Source organism: Gekko japonicus, unplaced genomic scaffold, assembly GCF_001447785.1.
Source record: "Gekko japonicus isolate JY-2015 unplaced genomic scaffold, Gekko_japonicus_V1.1 scaffold208, whole genome shotgun sequence".
NCBI lineage: Eukaryota > Metazoa > Chordata > Lepidosauria > Squamata > Gekkonidae > Gekko > Gekko japonicus.
In genome coordinates, this window is record NW_015173680.1 from 760,918 (window position 1) to 779,281 (window position 18,364).

The 18,364-nt window shown below is 49.3% G+C and overlaps 2 protein-coding genes across 2 annotated transcripts; one reads left to right on the plus strand and one right to left on the minus strand.

Annotated features, from left to right (window-relative positions):
* The first annotated feature begins 226 nt into the window (after window positions 1–226).
* FAM160B2 (family with sequence similarity 160 member B2) lies at window positions 227–16,325 on the plus strand. Its single transcript, XM_015423041.1, has 17 exons — window positions 227–345; window positions 514–592; window positions 3,734–3,903; window positions 5,719–5,823; window positions 5,962–6,069; window positions 6,807–7,022; window positions 7,197–7,393; window positions 8,360–8,459; window positions 8,606–8,682; window positions 8,812–9,013; window positions 9,952–10,121; window positions 10,207–10,347; window positions 12,006–12,096; window positions 12,311–12,454; window positions 12,875–13,015; window positions 13,212–13,315; window positions 14,446–16,325. The coding sequence occupies exons 1-17, from the start codon at window positions 295–297 to the stop codon at window positions 14,549–14,551; spliced, it is 2,202 nt and encodes a 733-aa protein (XP_015278527.1). The 5' UTR covers window positions 227–294; the 3' UTR covers window positions 14,552–16,325.
* A 1-nt stretch (window position 16,326) lies between these two features.
* Window positions 16,327–18,364, minus strand: NUDT18 (nudix hydrolase 18). The gene is made up of 3 exons (XM_015423042.1): window positions 18,096–18,364; window positions 17,539–17,752; window positions 16,327–16,936 (listed from the first exon to the last, which is right to left on the minus strand). Exons 1-3 carry the CDS (start codon window positions 18,243–18,245, stop codon window positions 16,347–16,349), a joined length of 954 nt encoding a protein of 317 aa, XP_015278528.1. The 5' UTR covers window positions 18,246–18,364; the 3' UTR covers window positions 16,327–16,346.

The window sequence follows — 18,364 nt, forward strand, 5'->3', positions numbered from 1 at the left end:
TCGCCTCAGAGATGGCGTCTCGTTTGGGTGGCAGGCGGGACATTCGCTTGTATCTCCCTTCTCATTGGGTTCCGGTTCTGACATCCGTGAGGGACTGGGCAATAGCCGTATCAGAGGCGGCAGCCTTGTGTTTCCTTCCCAGAGATTGGGTTGCTTTGCCTACGTCTTTCTGCCACTCCCCCCAGCAGGGAGCCGAAGCAGGTTGGCGGGGGGGGGGGGGGGGGGGGGGCGCGGAAGAGGGCCGCCGCCTGGCCCCCAGCAGCTCTCCTGCCTCTCTGCTCTTACCGCCCAGCCATGGCCCTCCTCGGTCGCCTGGGCGCCCTCCTCCAGCGGGCCGTGGCGACGGTGCGGGAGGGGGGATCCGGTGGGGTGGGGGTAGCGAGGAGGGATCGAGGTGGGTGGGAGCGGTGCGGGCGAAGCCCACCGGGGATCTTGGCCTTCGTGGCTCACTAACGGGGGGGGGGCAACACTGGGTGGCCTTGTCCCCCCCTTCACCGAGGCTTTCTCACGCAGGAGGAGCCCGACATAGACCTCCTGGCAGCCTTCACGGAGCACTGGAAGGGCCTCACACACTACTATCTGGAAACTACTGGTAGGTAGCCGCGGAATCCTCCGATTATGTACCCTGATTGAGGTTATTATTCCTCGGTGCAAAGACAAGATCTCGTTAGATCTTGGAAGCTAGGTGGGGTCGGCCCTGGCTTGTATTTGGTTGGGAGACTTCAAGGAATACTAGGGTTGTGACGTGGAGGCAGGCAAGGGCAAACCACCTCTGAACGTCTCTTGCCGCGAAAACCCTGCAGGGTCGCTATGTCAACTGTGACTTGACGGCAAAAAAAACCCCTCCCATGAAGACTAAAAGGCCTCTGAAAGTGTATGCAGGGGGTAACTCAGCAGAGTGGCCTGTATATTTAGTGGAACGGAGACTCTTTCTTGCTGCCTTAACTTGCTCTTATGAAACTTACTGCAAAACCGATTTTTAAAAAATAAGCAGAAAATTAAAGTACTTCTGACAGCAAGTTTGCAAACAGGTTTTCAAAGGCAGACAAATTTAGAATGTGTTACGCCTATCCAATCCTAATCTGGAGGTTACAAGAGCATGTATAACGGCGGGTGGGTCCTTGTCTCCAGTTAGAAGGTGCCACTGGCACATCTGTCAAAACTGGTTGCAGGCATTTCTGTCCAGAAGTGCCTTAGAGCACAGGCAGGTCCTGACTGCACTGTGGATAGCATGTCTAGATCTTTTTTACCCAACCCTGATATGAGCAAGACTTCTTTCCATCACCATCAGCCATTCTATTGTTATTTCTAAAGTAAAGTGTGAGAAGTGTTGATTCACACAAGTGACTAATTGTTACTAATGTTTTTATCCTGTTTTATATGGGCTTCTAATGTCCTGGCCCCACTGGTGGACCTCCTGATGGCACCTGGTATTTCTGGCCACAGGGTGTTGGACTGGATGGGCCTTTGGCCTGATCCAACATTGGCGTCTCTTATGTTCTTATGTTCTAAGCCGCCCTGAGCCCGCTTTGCTGGGAGGGCGGGGTAAAAATCCCAACAAAAAAAATAAATAAATAAAAATAATATAGATACATGGCTTTGTTGGGAAATGATCAGGTTTGGAAAAGCATAGGGCTAATCTCTTCCAGTTGGGGTTTTCGTGCTGCATCAGCCAAAATCCTGTGTTTAGGGAGAATGCTATCTCACCTGCTGTGTTTCCTGGCCAACAAAACAGATTCAAGTGGCACTGGTAAGCAATCAGAATAAACTGGGAATTCTGTTGATATACTGCTCAACCTGCTGTCTAATGGATTTCCTGCTTCAACTTGCTGATGTGGTCTTGGATTTAGTGTCAAGCATCTGTACAGAGGACCTTATAGCAGCCATGACAAGTTTGGGGCTGCCCATAAGGTTCTGGGTCCTACATAGGTGGCATTTTGGGTCAGACAGGAAGGAAGGTGGCATGGTATAGCCCAATCTCATTAAATCTCGGAAGCAAAGCAGAGTCAGTATTTGGGAGACCGCCAAGGAAGATTCTGCAGAGTACATGGATAAAGAGAGCCTTTTTGGTGTTGGTGCACCTGTTTTGCAGCTAACTTCTCCAGGGAGATTTGCATTCCCTCTAAGCTGCGGAGTCTTGTGAGCAAAAATTCTACTTTGTGAGCTGCTGGCATTAAAGTTGTGAGTGAGTGATTTGGCTACTGCATAAATTAGCTTGCTCTGGAGCCACCCTTCCTGAGCTAAGACAAAAATGTGTGACCTGGAGGCTAAAAAACTGAGCTAGCTCACACTAACTCAGTTTAGAGGGAACACTGGTTGCCATCTTTATTCTCATTCAGGTGCCGGGATGGCTCTCAGGTGAGGTTTTAATAGTTACTAGTGTGTTCTTGTGCTGCTGCTGAAATCAGAACATCTGTTTGGTTTTATTCTTGTTACTTTATTGATGTACTTCTTACAATTAAAAGCCATTTTAAGGACTTTTAAAAGGGAAAGGTGGGGTGCGTGCACTTTAAAATGTAATACAATTCTGGCAAATATATTTATTTGTATATGTAGGTGTGTGTGTCTATGTGCACATGTGTGTGTATACACACATACATAAACGTGTGTGTGTGTAAACATTTTGAAACATTTGAATGCCTCGTTTTCCCCAGCCAGGATCTACAGCATGATCAGTCTCTCATCCTTGGCATAAGAACATAAGAGACGCCAATGTTGGATCAGGCCAAAGGCCCATCTAGTCCAACACTGTCACACAGTGGCCAAAAATACCAGGTGCCATATGCTTATCTAATTCCCTTTTGAAGCCGTCCATGCTTGTAGCCGCCACCACTTCCTGTGGCAGTGAATTCCATGTGTTAATCACTCTTTGGGTGAAGAAGTACTTCCTTTTATCCGTTCTAACCTGACCGCTCAGCAATTTCATGGAGTGCCCACAAGTTCTTGTATTGTGAGAAAGGGAGAAAAGTACCTCTTTCTCTACCTGCTCTTTCCCATGCATAAACTTGTAAACCTCAATCATGTCACCCCTCAGTCGTCTTTTCTCCAAGCTAAAGAGCCCTAAGCACTTTAACCTTTCCTCATAGGGAAAGTGTTCCAACCCTTTTATCATTCAAGTTGCCCTTTTCTGCACTTTTTCCAAAGCTACAATATCCTTTTTAAGGTGTGGTGACCAGAACTGCACACAGTATTCCAAATGAGGTCTCACCATTGATTTATATAGGGGCATTATGATATTGGCTGATCTGTTTTCAATACCCTTCCTAATAATCCCCAGCATAGCATTGGCCTTCTTTATTGCAGTCACACACTGTCTCGACATTTTCAGTGAGTTATCTACTACAACTACAACATCTCTCTCTTGATCAGTCTCTGCCAGTTCAGAGTCAGACCCCATCAATGTGTATTTATATTTAGGATTTTTGGCTCCAATGTGCATCACCTTGCACTTGGCCACATTGAACCCCATTTGCCATGTTGACGCCCACGTGCCCATCCTTGACAGATCCCTTTGGAGTGCCTCTCAATCCTCACTGGTTTTCACTGTTTGGCAAAACAGTATGAAGCACAATCCAATTGAAAAGAAGCTCTAGAGCATTAATGCTGTACAGACATTCATGCCTGGTGCTGTTCATCAGTAGGTATTAATAGTGACTTCAGGAAGAAGTGAATGGGATCCCATGTACAATAATACATGATGTATGTGTTTGATGGATATTTGTCTTCTTTACAGATGAAAACAAGCCAGCAAAGCAGACGGACATCCCCTGGCGTTTAAAACAGATGTTGGACATCCTGGTGTATGAGGAGAAGCAACAGCCATCAGGGGAGACAGGACCCTGCTTGGAGTATTTGCTTCAGCACAAAACGCTGGAGACTCTCAGTACTTTGGGGAAAGCTGAGGTACAGAGTTGTTTGGGAGTTCCTTTAAAGTGTTTGTATAGATTCTTTTAGTAATATAATATAGGGTCATTTTTAAGGCAGATAGTATTACTATCCTTATTGGTGGGGGACAGCAGCTAAGGCTAGAGGAGTATTATTTTCCTAAGGCCTTCGAGTTAGTTGGTGGCCAAGCTCATAAGTGACCCAGAGACTTATTGAATCACAGCTGAATCATACTACCTTTCTTGTAATAAACATCCATTTTTTGTCTTTTCTTTTTTCCATGTTTTCTAATATCTCACTTCTTTTTATATGGCTGATTTGTGCCCTATCTCAGTGGCCTTTACTTTGCTTCCCACCTTTGAGATTCAGTAATTTTCCCCTTTACAAAAGTGCACATCTTTCAGTGATCCTATGACTCCTTAAAGCCACATCGATCGTAGCTTATGTTGTAGTTTAGCATTTGTTGTAGTTTTACTTCAGTGGGCTGATCCAGAAGTCCTACACCAGGAGACAGATCACATTGAGGTGTAACTTCTGTGCAGGTCTGTGTGGAAGCAATTCCCATTGGGATCCATGGCACTTGCTTCTTGAGAAACATGGTTGGGTTTATAAATGGTTACATCATAGTTCTGCAGTAACATCTTTCTGGTGTGTGGTTTTCTTCTTCTTCTTCAGTATTTTTCATATGTACATGTGTGCGTGCGTGCACCTGGAAGTCATGGCGACCTCTGGTGACTGACCCCTACTGGGGTCCTGGAGGATATTCAGAGAAGTTGCTGAATAAAGTCTGCCCCTGGCTTCCCGACTGCTGGTATTTCAAGGAGGTCTCCTATCCAAGTACTTGCCAGAGTCGACCCTGCTTAGCTTCCAAGATCTGACAAGATTGGGCTTGCCTGGGCTATCAAGGTCAGGGCCCTGGTGTGTGGTTTTCGAATGGCTGCATACCAGCCTTTCCTATTTGCCTTTCTTGTCCACCTGCAACTCAGTGGCCCTTCCTTCCTTCCTACTCTCTTTCTCTCTCTTCCTCATTTTTAAAATATGGTACAATTGCATGAGACCACTTGGGAAATGAATAGAACCCCTAATCCTGCACATGCTATTTGATAGTGGTGCCTTCAGTATGAAACTCTCTCATAAAATGAGCTTGGCAGGGCAGTCTAGCTTTACTTTTAAGAAATGGGTAAAATGCTTTTATTTCTGCAGAAAGATTGTTTTATTGACTGCTGATATGCTATGTTTTCTCTGATTTGTTGTCGAAGGCTTTCACGGCCGGAGTTCATTAGTTGCTGTAGATTTTCTGGGTTGTGTGGCCATGGTCTTGGCATTGTAGAACCTGACATTTCGCCAGTAGCTGTGACTGGCATCCTCAGAGGTATAACACAAAAAGATGGAGTACTCTCTGTGTCATAGCCTGAGGTACTTCTACAAGATAATGACTCAGCCCTATCCCACCTTCTGGAGTAGATATAAATTATCTGCCTACCATTTTTCTTCTCACCTTGACAAAGAGAGTACTCCATCTTTCTGTGTTATACCTCTGAGGATGCCAGTCACAGCTACTGGCGAAACGTCAGGTTCTACAATGCCAAGACCACAGTCACACAACCCGGAAAATCTACAGCAACTAATTTTCTCTGATTGTTCATTTGGGATGATCTATTTGTAGTCATAGCTGTACTGTTGCCTTACATCACTGTAAGCCACCATGAGCGTTTCTTGAAGCCAAGTTACATGATATAAATCCAGTGAATAAAGAATATTACGTGCTGTTTTTGCAAAAGATGTTAAATGGGTGAGACACCCCGCCCCTAACATTCCTCTTCTCTCCCCCAGTATCCTCCAGGTATGAGGTCTCAGGTGCTCCTTTTCTTCAGCCGTCTGCTGGGACAAATGCAGTGTCCTTTGCTCCATTACCGGAGTGTGTACCGGCCTGTCCAGGTGGGTTTGCTGCTTCTCCTGATTGCACATGTGGCTCTCAGTGGCGTGCAAGTGGGCCTCTGGCCCAGAGCTCCTTTGGGCATCTCTGCCTGGTTGCTTCTCGGTGCCCCTGCTGATTACCCCAATGTCCTCCTGCAGAAACTCCTTCAACTGGGCCCAGAGCTCCAAAATGAAATGCTGCAGCTTGTTGCTGTTTTGTGTGCCAAGATCAGGCAGGAGCCTGCCCTGCTCCCCTATGTTCTTGAGGTGAGGGATTGTTGGTTCTCTTTTTGACCCCTTTGGCATGGACTGGGACAGGTTGCCTGTAGCTATTCTGCCTGTAGCTCTGCCTGTGTGTGAATGCTTCCTGTCCCTGGCAGATGTATACTTGATTGCTCTGTCCAACACAGATGAAAATTAGACTGTGGCTACTACCATGCTTCAAAAGGTGGTGCTGCTGGGGCTGCGGCCGAAGTTGCAGCTGCCTTGTGGCCTAGTGATGCAGTTGCTGAAACACCATTGTCTCCCATCCACCTGAACCCACTGACTCTTCCATCTCCCACCGGCTGAGTTAACAGCTCCAGTGGCGGGCATCAGGGTGCCAGTACGGGTGATGCCACACTACTTCCTTTCTGGTTTGGCTTTGTTTACTCCAGGTGGAGCCACAAAACTGCCAGGAAGCTGGAGGCAGCACAGCTGTTTAAACAGTTTTACTTGTGCTTCGTGGATAGCGTCAGGCAAGCTTTTTCTCCCAACACCTGTTGGCTCTTATAGCTGATGGGCTAAGGATCAAGTGGAACTAGTTTGTCTGAAGGGGTTCAAAATGCCATGAATTCTCCTGCCACAGCCCATTGGAAAGCCTGTAGATACCTAGCTCATGCAAACGGTCTTGTTTCTTGAGAAGCCCCATGTGAGCTTTTTGGACTGCAGTTACACTTTATTTCTGAAAATAAATCCAGAGAGTGAAAAGGTCTGCATCTCCCCATCTCTCTCTCATTTTCAAGGGCAAGCATGTGGTAAATGGGCAGAGTGTGGATCAGTTCTACCAACCACAGGAAGCAACAGTTGAGCTCCCAGACCCCGTGAGCAAGGAGATGGCCCCTGCAGAGCAGGACAGGAGGCTGTGCCCAGGGGAAGTTCCCTGTGGGGAGTCACATGTGGAACCAACCTCCCCTGCATCAAACTTAGTGACCTCTCTGATCAGTTTGTGCAAGAGCAAGGTATGGAGATGTAGCATGGGGGGCGGGGAAGAGAACATGTGGGAAGCACAGCCTCCTGCTAATTCTACTCCCTTTTCTGTCTCTCACCTTGCTCTCCCCAGCATTATAGCTGGAAGGAGAGAGGATTCCAGAGAGGATGAGGCTGCAAGGGTGTAATTTTTTCATCCCCTGTAGAAGAGGAAGGTTGCTGTAAAAGCTCAAGAGAATCTGCTGCTCCTTACCAGTATTGATCATCTGGCAGCTGCTTTGGCCCTGGCACGAGACAGCATGCTGTGCCCACTGGTGACTGACCATCTCTGCACCCTATATGATGCCATCCCTGCTTATATCGACCCTGCTAACCTTGCTGTACTTCAGCCAGTCAACTGGAGGTAGGAAGCTCTCTGGGTTATACTGGGATAGTTCCGCAAACGGAACCACCTATGTCCCAGCAAGGAATCCTAGACTCTGGGCCATAGGCAAGGAAATATGCCCTGTTTTGTGTGGCTTGGTCTTTTCTGAGGAGCAAGCTTGGGATGGTGGTTTACAGCTGAGAAATCCAATGCTCTGGTGTTGAATACTCCAGGAATCAAGAGACCCTCATTTGGGTAAGCAGAGAGTAGGTAGTAGGTTGCATCCAACCTTCCAAGCCTGACATCGCTGGCCCAGACTAGGGGAGATTCTCAGCCCCTGGTTGCAACTGCTGGATCCCAAGTTTCCTTCTGCACACACATATACAAACACACATCTATATGGGTGTATGTGTGTTTTATATATATGAAAGCAAACACTGAGCGCATTTTTTTCCATCTTTGATCCAGCCACACTAACCCATGCTTCTGTAACATCTAAACTGAATTACAGTAATGCACTTTACATGGGGTTGACCTTGAAGGTGACTCAGAAGCCTGCAGTGGGAAGTAGGGTGAACATGTTAACTCCGTGAGATTCAAGGTATGATTTGGGCCTGGATGAATAGTTACCTGATGGATGCAACAGGAGCTGTTCCAGATAGGGATAGTGCTGGTCCTGGGAATTTGCTTGAAGAACAATTGTTTATGAGCAGGGCCTAGCCCTGGGTTATGCAGTAATCAGCCTGTGCTCCCTGCCAGAGGTCTCCTTTACCCCAGGACCAGTGTAGAAAAGAGGATTTCCTTCTCGTAAATGGTCATAACGAGGGAGGAGAGAGTCCAAAGCCGTTTAGGAGAGGGCTCTGCCTGGCTAGCTTTGGCCGTTTCTGAGATCAGGCTTTCTGCCCGTGAGGTTCTCAGGTTCCAAAAGGGAGGAGCATCTTGTTCCCCGACAATACAGTGCCTCTATCTTGATAGCAGTTGGTGAACTTTTGGATCTTCTTTCAGGTTGCAGAGTGAGGAGAACTCCTTTCCAGGACAACCAGAACTGGAGGCTTTCCTTGCCTGGCTTGATTTCTGTGATTGCCTTGTAAAAGGGGCCTCTCCGGTAAGAAACTGACAGCCATCCCACTGCACCTGCATGTACTTGTGTGGCCTTGGCCTGCTGGCTGACTCTAGTTTCTGGAGGCCCATGAAACTGGCGAGGGGGAGAGAATGGCAGAGTTCTGACATTATAGTTTTGCACCCCTCCAGACCGTTGCACGTCCTGTAGCCGAAGCAGTGGCTCAGAGGCTCTTCGTGGGACGTCTTCAGCCTCACCTCCTGCAGATGTGAGTCTGGGCTCACTTGATAAAGGGGAGGCAAAGCTCTGAGCAGTTGCTTTGCTGGGAGAGCCCAGGGGCCTTCCGAATTCGCAGCCAAGAACTGCTCTGCTCATTCAGCTTGGGCTTTCCTGGCAGGTCGGAACATGGCATTCTCATCTCGACAGCCATTCTGACGGGCCTGGTGAGACAGATCCATGCTCCTGCCCTCCTCCAGGAACTGGGGAAATTCCTGCTGGGGACTGGAAGGGAGCCTGAAGTACTTGAGGACCCTGAACACCACCAGCACCCGCCTCTGTGCTCCCAGCTGATTGAGCGCTGCAACCATCTGTCTGATGAGGTGAGCAGGAATCTTTTGGACAAACATACACATACGGACTTATCCTGCTTTGGGTCTTAAGCCAGCGGTCAGACTACTGTTTAATTCCCAAGAAGGAAGGAGCTGAACTCATGACTGCCCAGAGGTTACACTTATTGCCCTGGAAGCTCTTGTCTCTCAAGCTGCAGTTCTGTTGACTAGGTGATGAGGAAAGGACGCTTACACATGCCCTGAGGCTCTCAGCTCTTCTAATTGCTCCATGGAATGCAAGGCTGCTCCCTGGTATTCAGAGCATTCACTGGAACGGAGCCTCCCTGGCTCAGATTCAGCTCTGGATCAGCTGTTTCTCCAGCAGTCCTCTGGTGCTTCCACTCCTCGGCTGCCGCAGTTTGCAGTTTCATCCACTGCTTTGCTGGAGCCAGCTATTCTTTAACCACCAGAAAGATTGCAGACCTTGGTCAGCAGCATCTCTAGATAAGACAGTTGAGAATTTACAGGGCTAGAGAAGAAACCCATCTCTGGGACTGAATTTGCCAAGCCCCAGTATCCCTGTGTGAGACAGGATGCTGGACTAGATGGACCATTGGTCTGATCCAGCAGGGCTTTTCTTATGTTCTTATGAGCCCAAATCAAACCACAGGATGAGCTGGAAGCCAGCAAGCTGAGTGTGGGAGGGGGTCTCATCCTCCCAGCCCTGCCGCAGCTTTATTACTTGCTGCAGACAGGCTAGAGCTGTGTGGGCCTCAAAGGGATTGTTTCGAGGTGCTCACTGGAAGCGTTTCCCTGCTTGGAAGGAAGGTTCTTGGAAGGAGCTCCCTTTTCATAACCTGCAACTGTCTTCTGCTCCTGCAGTGGGCCCAGCTCTCCCTCCCCCGTTTGGTGGGGAGGTGACGCTGCTCAGTTTGGAGTCCCAAGCAGGATCAGTTTGGAGCATCTGTCACTTTCCTTTCTTTCTCTAGATCAGCATAGTCACCTTAAGGTTCTTTGAGGAGCTGCTTCGGCTTCCCAACCCACGCATCCTGCAGAATCTGGTGTTGCACAACCTGGAGGAACGCAGTTACATCCTGAGAAGCCCATCTGGGCAGGAAGAATACTGCAGCCGTGAGCAGGAGACCTATGAGGATGGGCTGTAAGTTTGTTTGGAAAGGGGAAGTGGGGGGGAGAGGGGTGGGCAGAGCTGTGGCTGCCATTTTGATGCTTGTTCCCTATCCCAGTGGAGAACTGGAAGAGGATCCCTATTTCGTGGATGGATTCTCAACTGTAGGCTTCCAAGCTTCTAGAAAGCCAGCTGTTCCTGTTCCAAAGCAGCCTGTCCAGCCTGAGGAGAAGATTGATGTGAAGGAGGTTGTCAGCAGGTATTTGAGAAGGGAAGGTGCAAGGGGAAAGGTCTCCTCAGCCACACTCGGTGCCCAGCTCAGGTGTCCTTTCAGAGCTGGCAGCTCTGACAATGAGGGATGGGGTGGCTTGATGTGGAGCTTTCTGCGCAGATTTGGCAGGAACATGGGGTTAGTGCCCAAAGCACTCAATGACATACAAACAAGCAGGTGGATTCACGTGGGTAGCTGTGTTGGTCTGAAGCAACAGAACAAAGGAGGTAGAATGCCAAGATGGCAAGGGGATGAGTATAGAAAAGAAGGCAAAGCTCTCACGGCACATTCATTCCGGGCTGGGTGGGTGCTTTTTTGGCATTTTGTATTGGGGGGGTGCATTTGATTCATCCTCAGTATTAGCGGAGCACTTGTCATTTTTGCACACACTCAGTGCAAATTCACATATGACTCTTAAGAGCTATCCTTTGATATTGGATAGCTATCCTTTGACATTAGGTTTCCTCTATATCCTGCGGGTGTCATTTCTGAAGATGGGGGGGCACGACTTGTGCCTACCCCAAGTAGCTAGACAGCTGGTTGGTTTCCTAGCTGGGCAGAGCCACTCTGCATTTAGCACTGAACGTGACTTGGATCTTCTCCACATAAGGGCCCTTTAGCACTAGTAGGGCACTGTTGTCTGCTGAAATTTGAATTTTAAAACTGGTTCCTCATACCACTTAATATAAGTCTGCATTCTGCATAATAATCTGCAGTACCCATCCCTGCTGCCAAGATCATAAGAACATAACTCAGCTGGATTTGGCTTCCACAATCCTAAATATGTTTTTTCAGAAATAAATCCCATTTGATTCTTTCTTTGTCAACTGGTACTTACTCTTCAGAAACTGTGTTCGATTGCAGAAGCAAAGGGCCTCCCAGTCTGTGCTTTCAAACAACCTTTGCTTTTCAGCTAGAGGCCATTTAATTAGTCATTGCTGCTTTGCAGCCACGGCAACCCCATCATTGACTCAGTCATGTTTTAATACATGTTTTATTACCAGTTCACTATTGCACTTATTTATTTTTAATGGCCAGGCGTGGGTTTCTTATTGGTTTGCAATCCTGTTTCTGAGAACACTAAATAGCCATGTTGTATGACAAGTCAATAGTGATATTGTTAGGGCTGCAAAGAAAAAAAATGGCCAAAGAGGTAGGAGTTGGAAGAAGCAGGAGCTACTTTAAAACACAGCCAGTGGGGAGACTTATCTGACTGAAGACTGTAAAAAGGCAACTAATAAAAAACCTACTTTTATTAATTTGCTTGTGCAAAACTGAACCGTTAACAAGGAAGGAATTATGTTAGCGGGGTGTGTCAGTCACTCACAAGACAATCAGGAAGTGGAAAGGCAAGCAATGCAGAAATATGGGTCATCCCATCTACGCCACCAGCTGCCATGCGCTGCCACTCCTGCCTCAGTGCTGCTTTACCAGTTGTTGGGGCTACACTCGGAGACACACAAGCTTGTCTTTAAATGGGGGGAAGGGGAACGGTGGTATTTGGTTATTTGAATTCTCCATAAGGGAATGAATTAATGATTTCCATTCTGGAGAAAATGGCTAATGTGGAAGCAGCCCTTGTGTGTTCTGCAGGCTCGTTCCAGAATCTTGAGTCTGAGGAACTGATTTGCTGCTTTCCCTTTCAGCTTCCTTTGCCTGGTTCCTAGTGAAGCAAAGACCTCTGCCTACCTGGAGGAGGGTGGATATGACACTTACGTCCATGACGCTAGTGGAATAGTGAGTAGCTACTTCCATGACTATCCCTCCCATGACCCATTGTTATTACCCACTCCTTTGCTAGAGCACATGCTTATTTTCCTTTGTGGGTCTCCACAGAGCCTCACATAGCTCTTTAGACTCTTTTGACCAGGGAGGGAGCCATTTCCAAATTGTGTGCCCCTTCTGTCTGCTCAGACCGTCAGAATGATAAGATTCCTTTCTCTTCCATTAGTTTTGGGAATGTTGCACTAACACGTCTGACTGGAACTGGCCCCAGGCTTCTCGGCCTCTGGAAAGCTGTACTGCAGGATGCCACTTTTATGAGGGCCATTTCCTGAAGGTGTTGTTTGACCGACTGGCACAGATCCTGGATCAGGTAGGGGAGAAAACGGTGTGGAACTCAGCCCACGTTGCCTGAGTGTTGCTGTCCTGTACTTGGCTCAGAGGTGGCAGGAAGGAAAAAGCGACATGTACTTCTCCCTTTTGGGGAACCAGCTTCAAAGAAGGGGAGGTGGGCAGGCCCCTCATGAAGCCCGGTTCCCATTCTTCCCACCCTATGTAGGAGTCCTGCAAATGTGCCTGGCTATGGAACAATGAAATTGAGTGTATTTGCATATGAATACTGTAGCTAAATACTTTATGGTTGCAGAGTGGGTGGTAGGTCAGGGCCAAGCATGGGGGTTTTCTCTTGTTCCCTTGCCACACCCACTAGGTGCAGTTGTTCCTAACAGCAGGTTATGAATGGAACCACACAACTCTGCTCTCTCCTGCCTCTGGTGTTGTTCTTCCTTTGTAGCCCTATGGAGTGAACCTGCAAGTAACATCGGTACTGTCCCGCTTGGCCCTCTTTCCACACCCTCACCTGCACGAGTACCTCCTGGACCCCTACCTGCCCCTGGCTCCAGGCTGTAGGACCCTCTTCTCAGTGCTGATCCGGGTAAAGTCCTGCCGTAGAAGGGACAGGAGAAAATTACACTGCATGCGGAGGGGGCTGGGAATGCTGCATCTCACCAGGACCCTTGTGAGGGCCCTGAAGCAGGTGCCTGTATCCTGCAAGTGGGGGCTTGCCTCTCTTTTCACTCCTCCAGTTGCTTCCAGCTCAGTGCTTCTTTCCCTCCCGTCCTTCCTTCTAGGTGATTGGAGACCTGATGCAGAGAATCCAAAGGGTACCAGACTTCCCAGCCAACTTGCTGCTGGTTCGGAAACGTTTAATGGGCCTGGTCCCTGAAGAACAGCAGTAAGTGTTGTGCTAGTCTGATGCTGGGTGGAGGGAGGGGTTTGGAGACAAGATGCAGCTTTATCTGGGATAGGACTAATATCCAGACCATCCCAGACCTGCTACCTGTTCCTCATTGTTTCACTTCCTTTTTGCCCCTGCATACCCAGCACTTCATTGCAGACTGTGGCCTTCCTCTGGCTGTGTTACATGGGCAGAAAGGTACCAAGCCCACTGCAGAGCTGGTGTCCTGTGGGGCCTCTCCCTCGTGTGGCTCAGCATTGTGGCTGGCTTTCCTTCCCTTAATCAGCTTGGCTAGACATCCTCAGCCTACTTCAGTGCCAGCCTTGTACCTCTCTGTGTCATGCAGACTTTGGAAGTTAAAAAGGGAGTGGCAACTTAATATTCTTTCTAGACCAGGATTCCTCTTAATCTGACAGCAGGTGCCACATTAAGCAGTACTGGTTTCCTGATTCCTGTATGTATTTACATGCTGCCCTTCCTCAGACAAGCTCAGAACAGTTCTCTTGTTTTTTCCTCTTCCCCCCTTTTTGATCGTCACAGTCTGGTGAAGTGGGTTGCTTTATGATTGGGTGAGGATCTGAATCTTCATCTCCTCCCCCTCATCCTATTTTAACAACGACACTTAGCTCTGCTGGAGATGGGCAGGACAAAGCTGCCCCCTCCTTTGGATTACAGGGTGAGCATCTGTGGGGAAAAGAGTAAACTGTGAACCAGGAAGTGCCCAGGCTAATGTGGTTGTAGCCTTGTCACTGTAACCATCGATCATAGAAGGATGGAAATTCTTACCTACCATGTTGGGGGGTTTGTAAAGAGAGCTAAAAATGTGCATATGAAGTGCTTTCTAAGTGCTAAGTAGTGTCATAACTCCAAGACAGTTGACACCAGTGTTCCCTCTAAGCTGAGTTAGTGTGAGCTAGCTCACAGCTATTTAGCCTCCGGCTCAGACATTTTGGTCTTCGCTCAGGAAGGATGGCTCCAGACCAAACTAATTTAATGCAGTAGCCAAAGTGCTCGCTCACAACTTTAATGCCAGTAGCGCATGAAGTAGAATTTTTGCTCACAAGACTCCACAGCTTAGAGGGAACTTTGGTTGACACAGAGGGTAAAAATTCTTTCCTTGCATGCAGAATCAGCCACCGAATGCTGCTGGAGGGGGTGATCGTGCTCGAGGAATTCTGCAAGGAGTTGGCTGCCATTGCCTTTGTGAAGTCTGCGCCAAAGGGCACCCTCTGATATACATGAACACCCATGCTAGGACACAGGTGCAGCTTCAGCCACGGCCTGGAAGGGCAAAGTAGCCCTGGCTGCTACAAACCACCACCTTCCTTGTACTCCGGGCCTCTCAAGGGCTTTCTGCTGTTTCTGCTTACAGCCAAGAGCTGGCTGAGGCGTTTCTGGGAGCTACAGGCTCTGTAAACTTGGGAGCACAGCAGTCACTTGCAGAGCTGCTGCCAGCAGTGGCAGTCACTCCCCCAGGGAAAAGTGGAAACTGACATCCTGCAGGATCCTGTTGAGTTGCACCCTGCCCTTGGTGAAAAGGGCTGGCTCAGGATCAAAAGGACCCAAAGGGGTGAGAGCTGGCACTGACATCAAACCAGACTACTTGATCAAAGGGCCTCAGCTCTGCCCTTGCCTGGTGTTGAGCATTACATCCCAGCCTCTCTGCAATCAAGTTCTCCATCTCTCCTGCAGCAAGAGCAGCCCCAACTGTTAGTTGGTCCCAAGAGTGGCGTTCAAACAAGATGTGACTACCTCTCCTCCCTCCCAGCGTAGCCTGTCCTGCCATGGCCACAGGCTGCTCTCCTTGACACCAGCGCTAGAGGACTTTAATGACTCCTGGCCTGTTTTTGCATTTTACTTCTTTCTGTTGAAGGTACAGATTTACTGGGTGCTGCTTTTGGGATCTGCCTTGTTTTATTTAACGGCCTTTGCCAGTAGCTGGCAGTCTTCTCTTTCTTGCCACCCTTTCTAGTCCGGCCTCCCCACGAAGAACATCTCCATCTTTTGTATCTTCTGTTCTATTACAAAGCATGCAAACATGAGCACTAAACTTTCTGAACTGAGTGGCGTGGACAGAAATTGGAGGTGGAGAAATCAGACCAACCTATTAATAGGACTTTTACTCTGATAAAATATTCTCCAAGTGCAATAAATGATTATCAGTGCCTCAAATAAACAGCAAGCTGTGGGGGGAAATCATGCAGAAACTGAGTCCTCAGGTCATTTGAAGTGGTAAGTCTAATATACAGCAACCATGTGAGATACTTGGTGTACAGTAAGGGGCTTTGGACACAGCCTGCCTTCTCTCATTATGAAATACAGTGCGGATCCCAAATTATGTACCTTCCAGCCTCCCCACCCCAGCCTACATTAATCAAAAATGCTATCCGCATGGAGGAGACTGGGCTTTTATTTGTTTTGTACAAAGACATACTAAGCATTGCCATGTTGAATTCTGCCAGGTACACCTGAGAATCCAGGCTAAGAGGTCCCAGCAAAAAGAAAGAAACACAGCTTTGAGCTTCAGGCTGCTTTTGGTCACTTAGGGCCACACTTTTGCCAACAGTGCCAAGGATGCAGAAGTAACTTTAATATTGCATGAGCCTTGCTGTGGACCTCCCAGGAAAAGGATGTGTTTCTCAGATGTTGGAAACTGGCAGATTTTAGCCTCTATTGCAGGAGACAGGGATTCAGCTGTGCGCAGAGCCCAGTATTCCTCAAGGGATAAAATCAACACTGGTGAATTCCTGACATTTAGACAAACATTATGCATTTTCATGCAAACACAGAAATGCTCAGTTACCCTCAATGGTACTTTTGGCTAGTCTCATGTTTCCATTCTACATCTCCCCGAAGCACTTGCCCAACATCAAGGCGCATCTTGGCATAGCCAAGGGTTTTCCTGGCCGGAATCTAGTTCTTCCAAGGTGGACTGCAGCTTTGAAGGACCTAACAGTTTGGCTGGGATATGCCTCTTCCCAGGCCCCACTTAGCCAAACAGCATCCCTGGCACCAGTGAGTAGGGGGCCTAGCTGTGAAGTGGGATAAAGGATGATGTGCTGAGCCTCTGAAGGACTCTGCTCTTTAGGTCCTCATCCTCAACCTTCCACCAGCGGAAGGCCTTGCTCTTCAATTCTGGCGGTTTCTCCTTTGAGCACTGGCCAGTGCCCCCAATTGTCACTACTACATTGAAGCAGATGCCATCGCTTTGGCCTGGCTCCTTGCCTAGGTGCTGTAGCCCAAGCAAGCCGCGGATCTCTACCATCACGCCAGGGTGGAGCAGCTGATAAATGGCCACCAGAAGTCCACCGCCCAGTGCTGGTGGAGACATACCATTCACAACCACAGGCAAGTGTGGAGACCTCGCCGCGCCCAGGAGCACCCACAGAGCACTACTGCTGTCAGTAAACAGGGCCAGGAGCCGCTGGCAGATCACAGCACAGGGCAATTCCGCCGGCAGCGTAGGTGGGTGGCATGGGTTGGCTTGATACTGCAGAGCAAGATCCATAAAAGGCACAATATCCCGGGCTCGTAGTGGCAGAGTAGGAGACTTCCGGTCCCACCACCGAGCCTGCAGCGACTCTTCATCTGCATCCTGCAGGGTTTTCAGGGTGCCACCTAGAGAAACAACATGTGGTGTCAGGGCAGCTGTGGCAAAGGCATCTGTGTCACCCTCTGGTGCTAACTTATTTTGCAACAAACAATGAAATAGAGAAGCAGAGGTAGAACAAGGGTACTTTTGGTGTCCGGACTTTCTGCTATACAGAAGTAGGGGAATGACTGAAGCTGGGGGAGAGGAGACGCAGGCAAAGCCTTTCCAAGGAGGTATTAAGTAGTAACTGGGATCTTACTCCAGTGAGCAAAAAGAAGTAAACATTAACTAGCCACTGGGGAACACAGATTCCCAATCAGCAAAGGTGACCTTCAACTCTAGGGTTCCTCTTCTGGATAGTGAAATTCAGAGCAGAAGAAAAATCACATGTAGACTTGGAGGAGGATAGCTGACCCACCTAAGTGTTCTCCCCACAGCACAGGCACCATTCACCTCACAAGCTGCGCCTGAAAAGCTCTCTGGAGCACCAACGCCAAGGAGAAAAACAAACGGCTCTTCCTCTACCGGCTGCTTAGCCCAGCCTTTGCTCTCCCTCGAAGGGGAGTTCAGCGAGGCTCCTCTCCAACCCGCCTCTCCCTCCCCACTGGGCCGGCCCCCAAGAACGCACCAGTCGGTCTTGCCAGGAAGATGAAGCGCAGCCAGGAGGTGCCCCGCTCCTCGACGGCCAGCAGGGTGAGCGGCTGACACTGCAAGCCCGTCTCCTCCTTCACCTCCCGCTGCATGGCCTCCACAATGGTCTCCCCGGGCTCCATCCGCCCTGCAGGCAGGTACCATGTCCCGTGGCACTCCAGCTTCGCCTCCTGCATCACCAGCACTTCCTTCTGCAGGAGAAACGGCAGAGTCATGCTCGGGCGGGTGTGTGTGTGTGTAGAGTTGCCAGCTCTGGATTGGAAAATAGCTGGAGACTTTGGGGGTGGATCCGGGAGTGGCCGGGGTTTGGGGAGTGGAGGGGCCTCAAGACGGTGCAATGCCACAGAGTCCACCCTTCAACCCTTTCTCCAGGAGAACTGATCTCCGTCAGCTGGAGATCAGTTGTCAAAGCGGGAGATCTCCAGGCACCACCTGGAGGCTGGCAATCCTAGGGGGGAGGGGAGACAGCCGTCCGGTCCGCCCAGCAGAGGACGGGGTAAACGCCCGGCCCGACGCGCCCTCCTCCCGGCTGACCTTCTCGTTCAGCAGCACCGCCATCACTACGTAGCAGGTGTTCCTCCGCAGGCGGACGGGCTGGAGAGGCGGCGGCGGCCCGGCATCGTACTCCTCCGGGATAGGCCAGCCCCTACCGCTCAGCAGCAAGTCAAGCTCTTCTTCGGCCATATCGACGACGCCCTCTGCACATGCTCAGGGGCGCTGTCGCCCGGTGTGGCGCAGCAAAACACAATCCAGAGGCGATCCGCCCTCCCCATGCCCGCAACGGAAAAGGGGCGGGGGGTTAA

Coding starts and splice junctions, on each gene's coding strand:
- FAM160B2 (XM_015423041.1), top strand. CDS start 295: ATGGCCCTCCTCGGTCGCCTGGGCGCCCTCCTCCAGCGGGCCGTGGCG. Junction 593..3,733: donor CTACTATCTGGAAACTACTG/GTAGGTAGCCGC, acceptor TCTTCTTTACAG/ATGAAAACAAGCCAGCAAAG. Junction 10,122..10,206: donor GAGACCTATGAGGATGGGCT/GTAAGTTTGTTT, acceptor TCCCTATCCCAG/TGGAGAACTGGAAGAGGATC.
- NUDT18 (XM_015423042.1), bottom strand. CDS start 18,245: ATGGCCGAAGAAGAGCTTGACTTGCTGCTGAGCGGTAGGGGCTGGCCT. Junction 17,753..18,095: donor CGGTGCTGCTGAACGAGAAG/GTCAGCCGGGAG, acceptor TTTCTCCTGCAG/AAGGAAGTGCTGGTGATGCA. Junction 16,937..17,538: donor CTTCCTGGCAAGACCGACTG/GTGCGTTCTTGG, acceptor TTGTTTCTCTAG/GTGGCACCCTGAAAACCCTG.